This window comes from Rhipicephalus sanguineus, chromosome 1 (assembly GCF_013339695.2).
Source record: "Rhipicephalus sanguineus isolate Rsan-2018 chromosome 1, BIME_Rsan_1.4, whole genome shotgun sequence".
NCBI classification, from domain to species: Eukaryota; Metazoa; Arthropoda; class Arachnida; order Ixodida; family Ixodidae; genus Rhipicephalus; species Rhipicephalus sanguineus.
In genome coordinates this window covers 178,848,169-178,864,797 of record NC_051176.1, presented here as the reverse complement: position 1 = coordinate 178,864,797, position 16,629 = coordinate 178,848,169, and the positions used below count along the sequence as shown (strand labels likewise).

Below are 16,629 nucleotides of genomic sequence, written 5' to 3'. Positions count from 1 at the left end.
GCAGAGAGATGGACTGTGAATTTATATTTTTTGTTATAATAACATAGATTTAATCAATGTAGATAAGGCATTAGGACAACATGAAACAAGGAAGTTTGTTTTCTTTTTTCTTCTTTTATCCTTCGAGCCTGGTGGCAGACATGTCACCGCCCCGTTATAAAGGGGACGCTCATAGCATCCATCCATCCATCCACTCCAGAGTCTGACGTCTATCGCCTCCGAGATAGCGCACCTTCCATCTCGGAAGCCAAGGCTATAGTGCCTAGAATATACTATATTCTAGGCACTATACCAAGGCTGTGCGCTCCCTCCTTTGCTCCTAGCGCTCCTGGCGATGGAAACAGTCGGCAGTCACGTGATAGCGCGTAGAATCACGTGGGGTGCTTTTAGCCTGGAAGCCAAGGGAAGCCGCGCCGGCCGCGCTGTGCTTCGTTCTCGCTTCGCTGTGGTTGTGCGTCGTCGTGCGGTGTAGTTTGGTTTTCGTTCGCGTACAGCGATGTGTTAACTTATATGTTGTGCAGCTGTGATTGATATGCGCGTGGTGTGATCTATGGTGTCGCCCCTACGTTGTGCGTTAGCCATGCGTCTTCTCAGCGAAAGTGGCTGTACGCTGTCGAAAATGGATACGTCGAGATTCAGCCGTGCCATTGTGACGCCATTGTTGGCAGTATGGGATCTTATCATCACGAATGTTCCAGGCGAGTACCTGCTTTCTCTTTTATGTTGTTGTGGTTAGTGTTTGTGTCTTGCGTGAGATGTCATTGTATGTACAGAGCGGTTCACTGCCAAATGGAACAGGGAAGCTTGGCGGCCGCTTCCGCCTGCGACGAATTTCGCGCAGGCGCAGCACCCGTTGTCCTGAACTCTTTCGTCCTTTCTTTGTTTGCTGTCGCGCCGGCCGCGCTTCGAATCCGCGCCTTTTTCTCTGCCTTCGTGAAGCGAATCGTTTCAGCGTCGAAAGTGCACAGTCCGCGGTGTCGGGCATGCAGCGGCTATCACGCGCTTCATGTTACATTTGGCTGTGGACCGCTGCGCACAGCCATTTTGTCACTATACCTCAAAGCGCGTGTGTAATACTCGGACAGGCACGTAGCCAGGATTTTTTTTCGGGGGGGGGGGGGGGCCCAAGGCATAATTGTTCGAAAGAAAGTATTTCCATGGCAAAAATAAAACAAAAGTTGCCCGGGAATATAGAAGGCCGGACGAATTTCGGGGGGGGGGGGGCCCGGGCCCCCCGGGCCCCCCCCTTGCCTACGTGCCTGTACTCGGATGTAAGTGAATGTCTGCCTGAGCTCGCACAATGCGGCGGGACACCTACCTATGTTATATAATGCAACAGGGTCGACAGTTGGGCTACTTGGGGACTCATAACGCCCGTGTTAAGCTGCACACGAAACAAGAAAAATATGAAAAAACTTACGTAAACGAAACACTCGCTAACGCTGCTTGTTCGTGTTTTCTCTGCATTGTGCTGTTTCGGGTGTCGCTCCCCCCCCCCCCCCCCCCCACACACACCACACACACATACACACACATCATGATCTTTGGCACGTGCAGTTTCACGTTTTCCAACCGGTTGAGTTGATCCTCCCCTTTCGGCCTCACCGCGCGCGGCGCAACTTATTTTGACGGTCGATGTTCTCAGCGTTATGGACGGTTTGCAGTCAAAGCAAACGAATTCGTGGAACGAACAATAACGTACAAAACTGGAATGGAAATCACGTTTGTGTTTAGCACGCATCTCCTAAGGTTGCAATTTACAAACAACCGTTGTAATGCCAACTGCAAGCAATTTTTGTTGTTGTCTAACCCCATTTGAGGTCAGAACTGCCATGTCTGTCTTCAGATAGGTAGTGAAAAGAGGAGGGGGAGAGAAGTCCTGACGTTGTGCGGGGGGCCACATAATACTGCTCCGCGGGCTTCAGGTTGCCGACCCCCTGTTGTAGAATATTCTTCGCACCCGCTCCTCTCCTATCAGAGCGCAGGTGCCCCGTTTAAGTAAGATATTACTAACACGTAATCGTTCCAGGCCTGCTAAGGTTAAGACGTAATTGCGACGAATCGCCCCTGTCGTAGCGGCTGGCCATATGCCTACCGGTTGGCGAATGCCGCGATCACGATTTGTCGCGGAAAGATTAACCATGTCCCTCAACCCTTGATATGGCCGACGCCACGCAAAAGGCCTTTCGTCATTTGGGAAAGCGAAAGGCCTTGCGAGGGCCAGCTGTTTTAGTTTCCGCGACGGACGCGTACTTCGCGGTTCATCACAAGGAACGAAGGTGGCAGCCAATGGCGGCCAGGCGCGTTTGGCTCGTCACCTATTTAATCCGCCAGCACGCATACAACAGCGCTGTGGCAGATGGCTTCACTTATGGTTATAGGGCTGTGCCGTACTGGTAAGTTCATAGATGGCCGTAACCGCGTTTTTCGTGCTTTCCGGTGTTTATCTGTAACGGCGTTACCGCATGCATTCGCGCTGAAGTCAGACTTATTGATAGGCCTTTCGCTTTCCCAAAGGACAAAAGACCTTTTGCGTGGCGTCGGCCATATCACGAGTTGAGGGACGCGGTTAATCTTTCCGCGACAAATCGTGATCGCGGCATGCGCCAACCGGTATGCATATGGCCAGCCACGACGACAGGGTATAGTCTTGGTTGGCGATTCGTCGCAATTACGTTTTAACCTTAGCAGGCTTAGAACGATTAGGTGTTAGTGATATCTTACTTGAAAGGCATGAATGCGTAGCACTCAAGTCTTCATTTGTTCGAATTTGTCCGAATATTTCAAAAAGCGTGATTTCACATCTTTAGCCCAATATGCTAATAATTAATATATTATCGAAATACTCGATTCGTATTCGAAATTCTGAATACATGCACACACCTATGCACTACCGATCAAGACACAACTATAATCGTTATTAAAGGAAAGTAGTTGTTCGAGGGCTAGTTTCTTTGTTAGACAGCGCTTATTATTGTCTGTTGGTTTCATTTGTTGCGTATATGACATGTATTACAGCACAATATTTCGCCTAGGTTGATCACAGAGCTAGTAGGTGCTCCATATATTAACAATTTTTTCCAGCTCGTAAAACAGAAGCAGCTGTAGAAAAGGTTCACCACTGTGTGCGCCTTCTTTTTTTAATGCACAGGGAGACCACACTCTTAAAAAAAAGTTCGTAGAAAGGTAACTGGAAGGAAAATGTTAGTAACAGCCACTGTTACTAACTCTCTGAGACAGTTACTAACCATTTACAAACTCGAAAGCAACAGGCGTGTTGTTACTACCCAAACAGCCAAGTTACTAACTCGAGTTAGTAACAAAAAGCTACTTTGCTTATAACCCTTCACAGTGCTGCAAAAACATGCATTCACTCACTGAAAGTTTTTAATATATTTTCTCAAACCCTTCTCGTATTCACTTTTTTTGATCATGGCTTGAAGACATATAATTTGTACGGCCGACATTTTTAGAGGAATTGATATTTGAGTCTGATTGCATGTCGCCCGAAATTTTATGCTGTCGTGCACTCTTAAAAAAAAGTTAGGGAAAAGCTTGTAACCACGAGCAAATAGTAACAACAGCTGTTACTAGCTTTCTTGGACCATTACTAACGTTTTGCTACCTTTTTACTACCTACGTTAGCAGACACTTAAAAGTTGCAACGGTTACTACCTCTTGCGTACCGTTACTAACTTTTTGCGATGCACCTGTTAAATGAACTTGTTAAACCAATCATAGAAGTTATTATTACGAGCTCTTTGCAACCTATTCACTAGCACGGGGTTCATTCAAGATCATTGAGACGCTATTAGTAAGCTGAGTACCCCGTGTTGGGTCTTGTATATTAGGCAATGTTGAGGTGATATTACCCAAAATACACACAACATATTGATTGTCTTAATATACTTGATTAAAAGTCCTACGCTACGTTACCTTGTGCACCTAATAAAATTGTACGCTATATAAATATAGTTGCGTAACTTAAACTATTTCTCCTAAAGCCTAGCTGCTCACCGGCACCAGCTGCGTACCCCAGAGGTAGGGCTATATATACTCCTGGAACCGCTTATGAATTATACGTGCCGTGTAGCCTTGTCGTTGTGTATGTGTGCTGTTCTGATTCATGACATACTGTGCATAATTACCTAATGATATACTGCAATGTTGATGCTCGCGAATTTGACCGTTATAAAAACAAGAGACTCGTGATGCGAAAGGATCACGGTTACTAATTTTTTTTGGTAGTAACCGTTACTACCTATTTTACTAGCTAGCAACGAGAAGGGTAGTAACCTCTACAAGTGCGTTTGTAACGGCGAGGGTAGTAACGGTTACTAACCTCCCTGTTACTAACCGCACTTACTAACAGGGTAGTAACATATGTGACAAGTAGTTAGTAAACCGAAGTTAGTAAGTACTACAACCTTTTTTTTAAGAGTGCAGTAGCGCCCATAGCATCAGCTTTGTTCCCTTTGCCGTTTGTTCCCTGCGCAACTAATTATGCATGCCATTACACTGGCACTAAATTTTCTGCACTGCACAGGACATTATACTGTAGCGAACAATATACTGTAGCGAACGGGTCTGGGGAAGTAGGTGAGTATTCACGTTGTGTTAGTGCTCGAACTCACAAGGACACAATAAATAACGGGAACGTGTTTACGATTGTGTTTGCGCTGTAGTGGTACACTCACAATGCATTTTATTTTTCAATGCAGGGTGACATTCTTGCAATCGCTTGTCCTCCATCTACTGACAGCGGTATTTCAGAGGTGCCATATGTTGCATCAACTAGACAGTGGTGTTCCAGTGGGTCCAAGTGCATCTACTTGCGGTTTTGCAGATTTCCCCTACCTCGAGCTCAAACATGAACAATTTCTGTTAAGGACAATGAAACGGCTTGCTGTATGAAAGCGCCCGTTTCAGTTTTGCAATTTTTAGTACAACGGGCGATTTTCGGCATCTGTTTGCTTGAATTATATTTTTAGTGTTGATATAATGCAAAGGTCTGTTAGTTTTCGAGCACAGTAAGAATGTTTGATTTTTTTTACTATTCAAGACATCTTAATAAGGAATTCATTATTTTAATTTAACAAATCATTTTCAAGTATCAGGCACCCTCATGATCAGCTTATGTTTGTTGTCAAAGCGCACATAACGCGAATTTTGTTGTACGTAAAAAACGTTTGATCATTACCCATGCCTGTTTTTTCCCAATTTTTCATACCTTTCTGTATCACAGCATACAATAAATATTTTATATTTTTTGAAAATCAAGTGTTATGTTTTGCAGACCAGTTTGACTGGATGTGGAAGCCATATTAAGCATTACTTTGTACATATGCTCGTACATGATGATGTATATACATATTTATATGTGTGTACTACTTCTGATTTCATTTCATGATCCTTATTATGCAGCACAAGTGGGTGATTACCGAATTTGAAGCTTCATATGAACACAGGAGGCTTACGCATGGATCACTGCAGATTTCACTAATTCGGGGTGTCTTTCCAACCAAGCCCTCCTTATGTGAACACGACCTTTGCCAAACCAACATGGAGACGCGTTTGTGCAAATTCGGTAGTACACCCCGAATTAATGACATCCGCAGGAACACATGCATGACGCCCTTTGTGACCACCTAAAGCTTCTGTTTCCGCCGTTACACATGACGCGAAAGGAATCGTGTACACCCTTCCAATACCCATACAAAAGGGTGTTAATACGAGCTAACACCCTAACACCCCATAAAATTTTTGTTGAACACCCTTTCTTTAGGGTGTTAAATTAACACCCTAATTGAAGGGTGTAGTCAATAACACCCTAAGGGTGTCCGTCTGGCGACAAACCGATTTACACCCTTAAGGGTGTAAAAATGTTTAGTGTGCAGCCCCTTACGCAGGCCCGAACGCGCTAGCGCGTGCCAGCACACATGGTTTTGTCTGCGTTACGCCAAGCTAGGGCAGCATACGGCAGCCCGGGCATTAAAGTGCTCTGCATGTATCATCATCAAGGCGGTCGAAGAACAAGAGGAAGCAGACCTCCTTGGCGCGAGCGAGCGCTCAGATGGCTATGCTAGGTGGGGCGGTCGCCAATGGAACTACGGACACAGCCCAGCGCAAAAGCTGCTTCGCATCTAAAAGTAATTCAGCAAATCACACGGTGCCCATTCGATCCGCTGTTTGCGCACTGAAGCCCCTCGCTCTTAAACTTGTCATGACCCTTATTACGTGAACGGAATTGCAAACCATCTTGTAAAACTAGGGTCACGATCTCAACATTCCAAGCCGAGCATTCCAGCTGCTTCGACATTAATTTTGCTCAAGTGAATTGATGTACTGGAGGTGTTGACAATTTTATTTACAACCAAAGAACCCACGACAACAGATCTTGTTAAAGTTTCGTGGAAGCGATGGGTAACGATGTGTAGGACTTCCAAAATTCATGCATTTGCGGAAATGCCCTCTATGGGCACCGGCAGCTGGGCGGCCAGTGCCTCGAAGATCTCAGCGACCAGGTGCGGCTGCCGGTGTATCATGGTCTTCCAATCCAGCTCTTCCATCACATCCGTGGGATACTTGGTGATGAAGTCAATGGCACACTCCTTGAGATGAAGGGCATTGTGCGCGTCAGCTAGAATAAGCACCTCAGTTGCTGTTTCAGCCGATAGTTTCAAGTGTAGTGCCTTCTCACACATGATTTTTAAGCGTTCCAGAGCATACTTGTCAGCGGCAGCCAGAAGAACATCAGCCATGCTGTCAAGGTTGGGTGTTTGACCAGTGTAGATGAATCGCAGCATTTCATGCAGTGCCTCGGGATCCATATCTAGGACCTCTACTCTGCTCAATTTGTTCTCTCCCATATCTTGCTCAAACATTGCCGCAAATACAGAGGACCTAGCTGAAAGAATAGCTTTGTGTGCATAGAATTCTCGGCCGTTGGCGTTCATGATGACATCGCCAAACTTATCGCGGCTCTCAAAGAGATTCCTAAAATCATCAGACAACCGGCATTCTGGTACCTTGAACTGGTCGATGTTATTCTGTCCAGGGATGTTAATAACGCTTTCAAGAACTTGAAGCTCGCAGAATATTGTAAGTGTGTCGTCTGGAAGGAGTCCATAGGCGTTGTCGAACAAGGTGGCTCTTGGGATAAACTTCCTGAAGCCCCAATCCTTTCCTGGATGAAATGGGAAGGCCCCACGACTCTCCATGATATTGGTCGCCTCTTGGTTGACGTTCACGATGGAAAACTTGAACTTCGCGCGGAGCTCACTCTTGTTGCTGGACACTAGCAGTAGGTGCACGGACAAGTAGTCCTTGCTCTCCTCGTCCATTCCGTTGGGACGTATGCAAAGGCACCATTTGAAGTTGTCCTTAGCCCTCGCAGAAAATGTGGAGCTTTTGATCGCTTCCCCCGTATCATCCAGGAAGAAGCTGAAGTTGCTGATCGTCCACATGTAGGTCATCACGATCACTTTCACGTGAGTATCGCACCAGTGGTCGGCCACGAACATGTCGGCTTCGCTCTGTGGAGGCGGGGTGGACAGACGGGGACTGCTGGACGACTCCTCACCGCGATCAGCAGTGGCAAGGCGCCGCGATGAAGGTCGGCCCTCTCCTGGGTTCATGCTGGCAACACGTTGGCGTGTTGTAAAGCCTCTGAACGCGACGACCACGCGCCAGCTCAGCGTCCTCAAGGTTCTACAACTGCGCTGGAATCGTGTATTCTAGACGTTCGATTCTTCCACGTGGAGCACGGGCGATGATGAATTCCTTATATGGCACGTGCCCTCAGCAGGGGATAGCCTGAGAATCAGGCGCTTCGAACGCACTAATGATTCAGTTACAAATGGATAACCTAAAGAAATATTTATATTTTAAACTAATTATTACAGAGGTCGAAGCTCTTTAGTAGATTAATGAAATTTTCCGCAACTATGGCTCTTGCCCACTACGGAGAATTCGGCGAAGAGTTGGTTTTACGAGTGCTCTTAATAAGAGCATGGTGAAGACGACGACGAAGTATGTCAAAACAGAGCAAGCTGAGCGAGCGCGTGCGCTCTTAGGAATAAAATAACGCTCTCAGTAGTTCCCTGCAGAACCTCCAGGACTCCAGAAAGGGCGAAGTCCCATCTAGATGTGTTCACCTGGGCCATGTCGTCTGCTCAACGTTACTTCACATGTGCTGTATGCTCCCTGGTGCGTCGATACAATAAATGCATTCGCGATGTAGCCAAGTTTACATGAATAAGAAAGTCGGACTTCCCCGCGTCTATCCTATATATACAAGGTGTCCCAACTATCACGCAGCATGATTTTAAAAAAAGGGGGAACGGCGTTATGCGAAGCAAACCTAGTGCATATTGTTCCCAGTAGACTGGAGTAGCCCTCACTAATTTTTTCGTTAATGAGGTATAACTAATTAGTAATAATTATACTGAAAACTGGACAAGTACTCACGTAATTATATAAAAAATTGGGGGACCCTTAAGCTTCGCCTTTAAGAGTGAACGCGATAGCGAAATCCGGCCCCTAGTGCGCACTTCAACCACTAAGTGCATACTTATTAATGTGTATTGTTACACACACACAAGCAAGCACGCGCGCGAATTGTACAGGCTTTCGATCTAAAGCAAGAGTCGCATGGCCTCCAAGATATACGCCGCGCGCCCGCCCTCTCGGATGCCATGAAAAGTCGAGACATATTTCTCACAATGCCTCACAGATGGCAGCACATTATCTAGCGTTTGCTGCGTTGGCTTGATATGTTTTCCGCTAGATGGACATAGTTGTCCATTTTTAGAGCTGTTTGAAAGTTCATGTGTGTATTTATCGGCGATGGCTGCACTAGCTGCACTATCCCGGCCATGGAGGAAGGAAAAAGAAAGGAGGGAGCATGACGTCACGCAGCCAGCCTTGCCAAGCCAACCCGTTTTGAAGCAGTGTCGGCCCAACACGTGACCTTTGCGTCATGATCACGCAAGAAATGAGGTTTGCCGAGACTTCGGGCTATGGCGCCCGGTTGCTTTTAATCGAAGCGCGCTTGTTCGGCGCAGACCATGGAGGAAGGAAAAACTCCATGGCGCAGACCAGCCGGCGGTTCAAAAACAGAACCCCACCGGTAGTACTAAAACCTACCGCGCGCTCTAACGTTTTGATCACGTGTTGGGCCGACACGGTGGGCTTCAATCGCGTGACGTCATGCTCCCTCCTTTCTTTTTCCTTCCTCCATGATCCCGGCCTTTTTCGACGTAGTTTGATGGCCTCGCGATGCGCCTACAAATCGCCGTATGAGCTCGTTTTCGTTGTGACACCTGCCGAACAAAATGCGTTGAGACTCCTTTCACTACATGACATTCCGAAGCAGCTGCAGGTAACATCGTGGCTTTGTGGTAAGACACCTGCTTGCCACGCGAACGGCCCGGGTTCGATCCTCATTGGGACCGAGGATTTTATCGTTTATTTTATTTGCTACTTTCTCGATTTTTCGCTCACGGATGATTTTTCGCTCACAACCAACGGTGCCGACGCCGACACCGGAATTTCTGCGACACGAGCTCTCTAACGCTATCGCGTTAAAATGTGAACGAGGCACACGTATACATGTTCAAAGGAGACGTTAGGTGGGCAAAGCGTTCGGTTATGGTCCCTTGATATTCTAGGGACCCTAGTTCGGTTCACCCATATAGCCGCTTAAAACCGGCTTGACTTGGCTTGAAGTGTGTAAGTAGGTGGCGGCAGAGTAGCGTTCAGGCCCGTTTGTGTGGCCTGCGTGTGGTGAGTGTTGGCAGAGGAGGCACACTACTGTTATCTACTGTACTGGTGTTGATATTGAGCGTGAACTGTGTGCATCATGGTGTACATTAACGAGAACTGTGTGTGTTGTAGAAGTCGTAGCAAGTCGTTGCCGCTTTTGTTGCGATGTCCTCCGGTTCAGTGGAGCACTGCCAAATCTATAAGCAATGATAACGAGCTGTACGAGCATGAGATAAAGGCCATGAATTACGTGACTTGTGAATGTCTGTCTGACGCACAGCTTGTACTGTGGCGGACGTGTATGTGTGGTAAGTGCGTGCTTTGCGTGGATCGATCGCTTACAGTTAGAAAGTCATTTGGGCGAAGTGTACTTGAACGATCACTTTTATTTAACGGTGCGGCTAGGGTTACGTCCAGACGCAACTGTAGCCGTCGCTATCGTTACGCCCAGACTTAACTATAGCCACCGCTAGCGTTACGTCCACGGGCCCGGGTCCACGGTGCAATTCTTCCTCCGTGGTTACGCGTCCTATGCGCAGACTAAAACAACTCCTTGCTGTTTGCAATCTACTGTCCCTGAGAATATTTGACGTAAGTTAGGGGTGGTCACCTTGTGGTCGGTGTGAAAGGTTAGACGTTTACACATAGCCACTGTAACTGTAACGTTCAGCACGGCCGCTCGCTGAATTAAGCGGCCATACATTCGGTATCACTGTCGTATCACCGATTTACCAGCATCACTTGTGTATTGAGACGTCCGTGGTTTGTTTGCCGGACTGTTTCGCGTATCAGCAGCTCTGTTGTCGAGACAGACCAGGAAGACGTTAATTTCGGCCTTCGCCGGAGCCACGCTGCCTTCAGCCATCGTCTCGGGTGCTGCCTTTTCCTTAGCTTCGTTGAGGCGGTCAACCTCAGTTTGGGGCAATCACGGTTAGTGAAATAACTGCAGGTCTCCATCGAACTTGATGTAAGTACGGTTTGCGTGCCCGTGTTGATGTATCACACGTCCACTAGGGTTACGTCCATACAATAACAATCGGTACAGCTGCCCCGCGTGTGTACACATAAATGTCGTCTTTAGAAAGCCTCCTTCCGTCCAGTTATGTTGGTGCAGCCTACTTGGCCTACTCGCAACACATTGTTGCGAGATTGGGCTCACCGTCGCGGCGTTAGCAGTGTAGTATGGATGGGCGGTCGGCGGCACATATCCAATCAAGTGTTGCACATATCCAAGAAAGCGCGTTGACTACAGCCCAATGGTGGTATATACGCCCTACATTGCCACATTAATGCACGAAGCCGTCCTAACGTTCCTATTACGTGTGTGAGAAGTGCAATCCGCCAATCAATGGGGTACTGGCCTTCGGCGACAGTCGTGTTTTCCACTGTGCTCGATGTTTTTTTTTTTCTTGCTTTATTTGTACGTGCTTAGGTTGTGTTCTGCCCATACTACAATATAAATGGTGTTGTGCGACTGAACCAATATACTTCTTGCTGTAGCGGCTACAAAAAAAAAGCCTGTATTTCTGTGTAATTATAGTTGAAGTGGAACTCTGTGCACATCTGCTTTTCTGTTTGCATGAATCCGTGTACCTCTCTAAGAGTGCGTGACTTGAGGTCTTTTTTACTGCTAACCGGCTTTTGCAGACTATAGTTCATGCTTGGTATCACAAGGATTTCTAAATCGCCAACACTTCACGAGATTGCGAACAGTCATTTACGAAAAGTCCTTAAAACACAGTTCTCTCCCGACTGATTGGAAAATGGCATCGGTTGCCCCTATACATAAATCTGGCCCGCGCAACGTTATCAATAACTACCGCCCCATTTCACTCACTTCTGTGTGCTGCAAAATTCTTGAACACGTTTTATATACCGACAATGTTAAGCATATAGATAGTAATTCTTTATTGAACTCAAACCAGCATGGATTTAGACATGAACTATCGTGCGTCACACAACTGGTAGAGTTCACACATGTTTTAGCAGCAGCACTGGACGATAACTCTTCGGTTGATTGTATTTTCCTCGACTTTCAGAAAGCGTTCGACACCGTTTCGCACTACTTATTACTGCAAAAACTGTCCAGCTTTGACATTAATCCCCAAGTTATTGCATGGGTTGCTGAATATTTACGTGAGAGGCGTCAATGCGTAGTTGTAAACGGCGAACAGTCTGCAATAACTGATGTTACGTCAGGGGTGCCTCAGGAATCAGTTCTGGGACCCCTTCTTTTCTTACTTTATATCAATGAGATTAACGGAAACGTGCAATATCATATTAGGCTATTTGCAGACGACTGCATATTATACCACAAAATTACCTCTGAAACTGACTGATCGTGATCCAAAACGACTTATGTGCGATACACGCATGGTGTGAGCGATGGGAAATGAAACTGAAGCTTAAGAAAACGGTGTGCATGAGGTTCACCAGAAAAAAAAAAGTGGTGAATTCGAATACACAATAAACTGCTCACCGGTAAAAATGGTGTGCGAATACAAATACCTAGGCGTTTACTTTTGCCCCTCTTTATCATGGAGTCGGCATGTGGATTATACCGTAGGTAAAGCTTGTCGGAGTTTGGGATTTTTGCGACGAAATACACGTGCATTTCCACAGCAAACCCGGGAGTTATTATATGAAACATACGTAAGATCAGTGCTGGAATACGCGTGCTGCGTGTGGGACCCTTCAACAGCATCAAACAAAGAAAGATTAGAAAAAGCTCAGTCCATGGCGGCAAGATATGTGCTTAGTGCAACGGAATCTAAGGCGATATTAAAATGGAAGTCTCTGCAGCATGCGAAGAGCGGTCATTTCGACTGAAGCTATTACACAGCATATATTATTTTGTGTATACATTAACCGGCCTCACTACACATCAGCACGCAAAGATCGCGAACACAAGATAAGAGAATATAAATGGAATACATCGTCCTTCAGCAACTCGTTTTTTCCGAGAACTATCAGTCAGTGGAATCGACTTCATTCCACAATTGTAGGAATTTCGTCTAATGACGCATTCTTTTGTGCAATAAAAGTGATTGAATCTTTTGACCACTGAGCCTTAAAAGAAATCATGCGTATGCCTGGTAATCACCATGGTCTATAGCATTTGTAAACTGTGTTGTTTTCTTTTAGTGCTCCCTTTGCATCTTGTGCTGTACTATATATGTACCACTGCCGCACTTTGTTGTAATTACTGTTCGCATTGCCATTAACTATTATCACTGCGTTTTCTGTTTATTTTAGATTGTTTTCCCAATGTATACGACATTTTTGATGTAGCTGTGTTCGACGCAGCTGTGTACGTTTGTGTCGGCGTAGAATAATCTACATTTTCATTTGCACCTGCAACTTCCATGTTTGTTCTTCTTCTGTACCCCCCCCCCCCCCACTGTAATACCTGTATGGGCGCTATGGGTATTAAATAAATAAAATAAAATAATAATTGTGTCTCAAAAATTCTGCATTCACACCTCCATACCGACGCATGCATGCACTACTTATTAAAAATATAAAACAGCGCTTTTTTAAACACAAGACGAAGGAAAGAAGAGACGTATGTGTCCCTCCATTCTTTCGTCTTGTGTTTAAAAAAGCGCTGCTTTATATTTTTACCATGGAACCTCACCAACTCGCCCAATTTGCGTGTCTTCCTCACTTATTAGTCTGCATACAAGCCTTGGAAATTGAAATGCTTGTTTATATCGTGCAGACATACGTACAAGCATTTGAGGACGCGCGCAGGACGTTCGCACACTAGCGAACACGGTGTGGCTAGCAGACGACGCAGGGAGCCATAATCAGCTGCTAAAGTTACGTCCACCGTGTGATTCACAATGCGCACTTAAGTTTAATAATTATCTTGCCAGTCTCAGTGGTTGGCTCGTGTCACTGGGACGCTGTCGCTTCGCGGTGCGCCGTCGTCGCTCCACTATTTTGCTCGAGTGGCTCGTGTCACTACACAGCAAGAGTACGGAGCGCCAACGACGTGGGCTGGGGCGTCCACCGCTGCCACCAAGGCGATTTCCTTAAACAAAAAAATATTACGGCGCCCGTGGAGCACTTAATAAAAAAAAAGAGAGAAGGACAACAGCTAGGTTCGAACCAACGTCCTTGCAGATCCGAGCACGACACGTACTAGCCCGCTGCGCCACTAGAGCCGATTGGTTCAGTGCGTCTAATCTCACGCTGGACATAACTTTAAGACTTGTTATTCTTACGTCCAGACGTAACTGCAACGGCTCCTATAGTTACGTCTAGACGTAACGCTAGACACTCCGTTCTTCCTTTCCATCAAGAACCAATTATTATAGACATTCACAAATCGCATAACACATATGGCCTTTATCTCACGCTCGTTATCGTTGTTTATAGATTTGGCGGCGGTCCACTGAACACGGGGACATCGCAGAAACAAAAGCGGCAACGACTTGCACATGAATAACTTTCTACAACACTCCACACAACGCGATCACCCCCACATGTCCATATCCCCACGGTTACACCACGGCCAGAGGCGGTTCTCGCGCACACAGTTCACGCTCAAAACCAACACCAGTAGTGCCTTCTCTGCCAACACCCACCACACCACGCAGAAATAAACGGCGGCCTGAACGCTACTCTGCCGCCACCTACTTATACACTTCAAGCCAAGTCAAGTCGGTTTTAAGCGGCTATATGGGTGAACCGAACGCTTTACCCCACCTACCGTCTCCTGCCACCCGCGCGCAGAAGACGCGGCCAATGAGAACTGCGCTATTTTCAACAACGTACTAATTGCGTGCTCATTTTTTCCCGGCTGATAAAGAAAGCCCGCGAAATATGAAAATAAGACGTTACAACGCTCCCACCCGCAAAAGAAAGCAGCGCAGGGTTGCCGTTGGTGGCTACTTTGCGCCAAATTGGCTACTTTACGACCCAGTCTGGCGACAAAAATTTCAGGTTGGCGCCATGGCTACTTTCTGGCTACTTTGAACCTCTATTTTAGCACATTCAGTAGCCATTTTTCTCATTATCTGCAGATAAAATACCAAGCAAGCCTGACGACTACCCTTTGTTTCCAAGCTTTTCTGACGTGTCAGCCAGTGTATAAGCGCGTGTCCTAGCCCCGCCATGAGTCTGGTGCTCATCGAGGCACCCGAACGCAACGCGCGGTGCGCCTGCCGAGACGGAATGATGAAGTTCTTGTTCGCCCAGTCAGTGTCTCACACCCACTATGGGGGATAAGCCATGAATTCGGTGGTTTTAAGAATTTAAATAAAAATTAAGAAATTGGAAATATAACTTACAAATAAATTAAAGATGAAATTTAAGTACGCCTTTTGGCTAAGATCAAACTGACGAAGTTGCGCGCATGTTGGCAAACGCGTGCCTAGCACGCTGTTCACGCTGCCCGCCATCGATGCTGACGCTACGAGCCAGTTTTGTAGTGCTGATGCACGGCGCGTGTTTTCGGGTGAACTTGACAGACACAGAGATCCGCTACAAAATGAAGCTGGACCGGTCATCTTCAAGCGGATATTGCTACTTGAAGCTGGTCGTGCTTGAAGTCGCAGACTTCAAGCACAACCTTCTTCTGCCATTAGTATTCCTACTGACTGGTTGGCTGGAATGTTTCAATCTTACTGTCTCTCTGGCAATTACTATATCTATTCTATATAAAATGTATACAGGTGCACGGAACTTATAATATGTTCATTTATTTGCAACTTGCTTACAGCTTGAAGACCAAGCATGAAGGAGAAGATAACTGTGCTCGTATGCTATTTTATTGCTGACACAAAATGGTATATATTGTTCAATGATAAAACCTCTTTTCATAATACCGCTTTTCTGCCATTTGGCTACAAGTTTGGCGATAAGATTAAAAGACCTGGCTACTTTGGCTACTTTTAGCTTGAATTCTGGCTCCTTTTCAAATCTACCCAACGGCAACCCTGAAGCAGCGCCCTCAAATGAGCTTACTGCAAGCAACCGCTTTGCCTGTTGTCCGCTGCCAGAGACAGCGTTTCGCACTTTGGTAAGGTTTCAGGTCGGGCGCCAACATGCGTCACAATCTTACAGGGATGCGCACGCTGCAGGGATTCATTCCACTCGATTGTAACATCACTATCATTATCCAGATCTCACGACACACTGTTCTCATTGATAACTTGCCAAGAGCACCTTTCTGATTACAGCCTGAATGTGTAAGATCAAAGCGGCGCGTTTCTTCGGCCGGGGAATGGCAGATAGGGCGATCCATATATATATATTTTTGTTCTGCATATTTTGTCCCTTTATACTGGCTACCTCACAGTGAGCCTGTACGAGGGCGCAGCTTCCTGATGCGCGCAACAGTCTAGCCACGTGTAATCTTTCAGACTTCGCTGGCTTTCTTTATGAACCGGTAAAAATGAGCGCGCAATTAGTACGTTGTTGAAATTAGTGCGGTTAGATGCACTTGAACATGCCTACCAGGCCCGTAGCCAAGGGGGGGGGGGGGCGCCCCCCCCCCTCGAAATTTTGGTGAAATATGTGTTTTTACCAAAAATAAATATTAAAAATAGGTGTTTTTCTCAAAAAGTCAAGGTTTTCAGCAAGTGCCCCCCCCCCCCCCCCGAAAAAAATTCCTGGCTACGGGCCTGATGCCTACATATGCCTCATTGACATTTTGATAATTAGGAGAGTACTTGTCGAGTTACAAATATAATTGACTAATTAATTGAACTTGATTAAAGAAAAAAAAGTGGTGGCTGCTCCAGTGTACTAGGAACAATATGAACTAGGTTCAGATTCAGATTCAGATGCTTTATTTTTCTTGAATTACACCTACAAAGGTACAGAAGCTAAACATTTAGCAGTATACCTGACAAA

General features: G+C 46.2%; 1 protein-coding gene across 1 annotated transcript; it reads right to left on the bottom strand.

The window, feature by feature from the left end:
• Window positions 1-6,449: 6,449 nt before the first annotated feature.
• On the bottom strand, window positions 6,450-7,637 carry LOC119380446 (speckle-type POZ protein). Its single transcript, XM_037648985.1, has one exon. It carries the CDS (start codon window positions 7,635-7,637, stop codon window positions 6,450-6,452), a length of 1,188 nt encoding a protein of 395 aa, XP_037504913.1.
• Window positions 7,638-16,629: the final 8,992 nt, after the last annotated feature.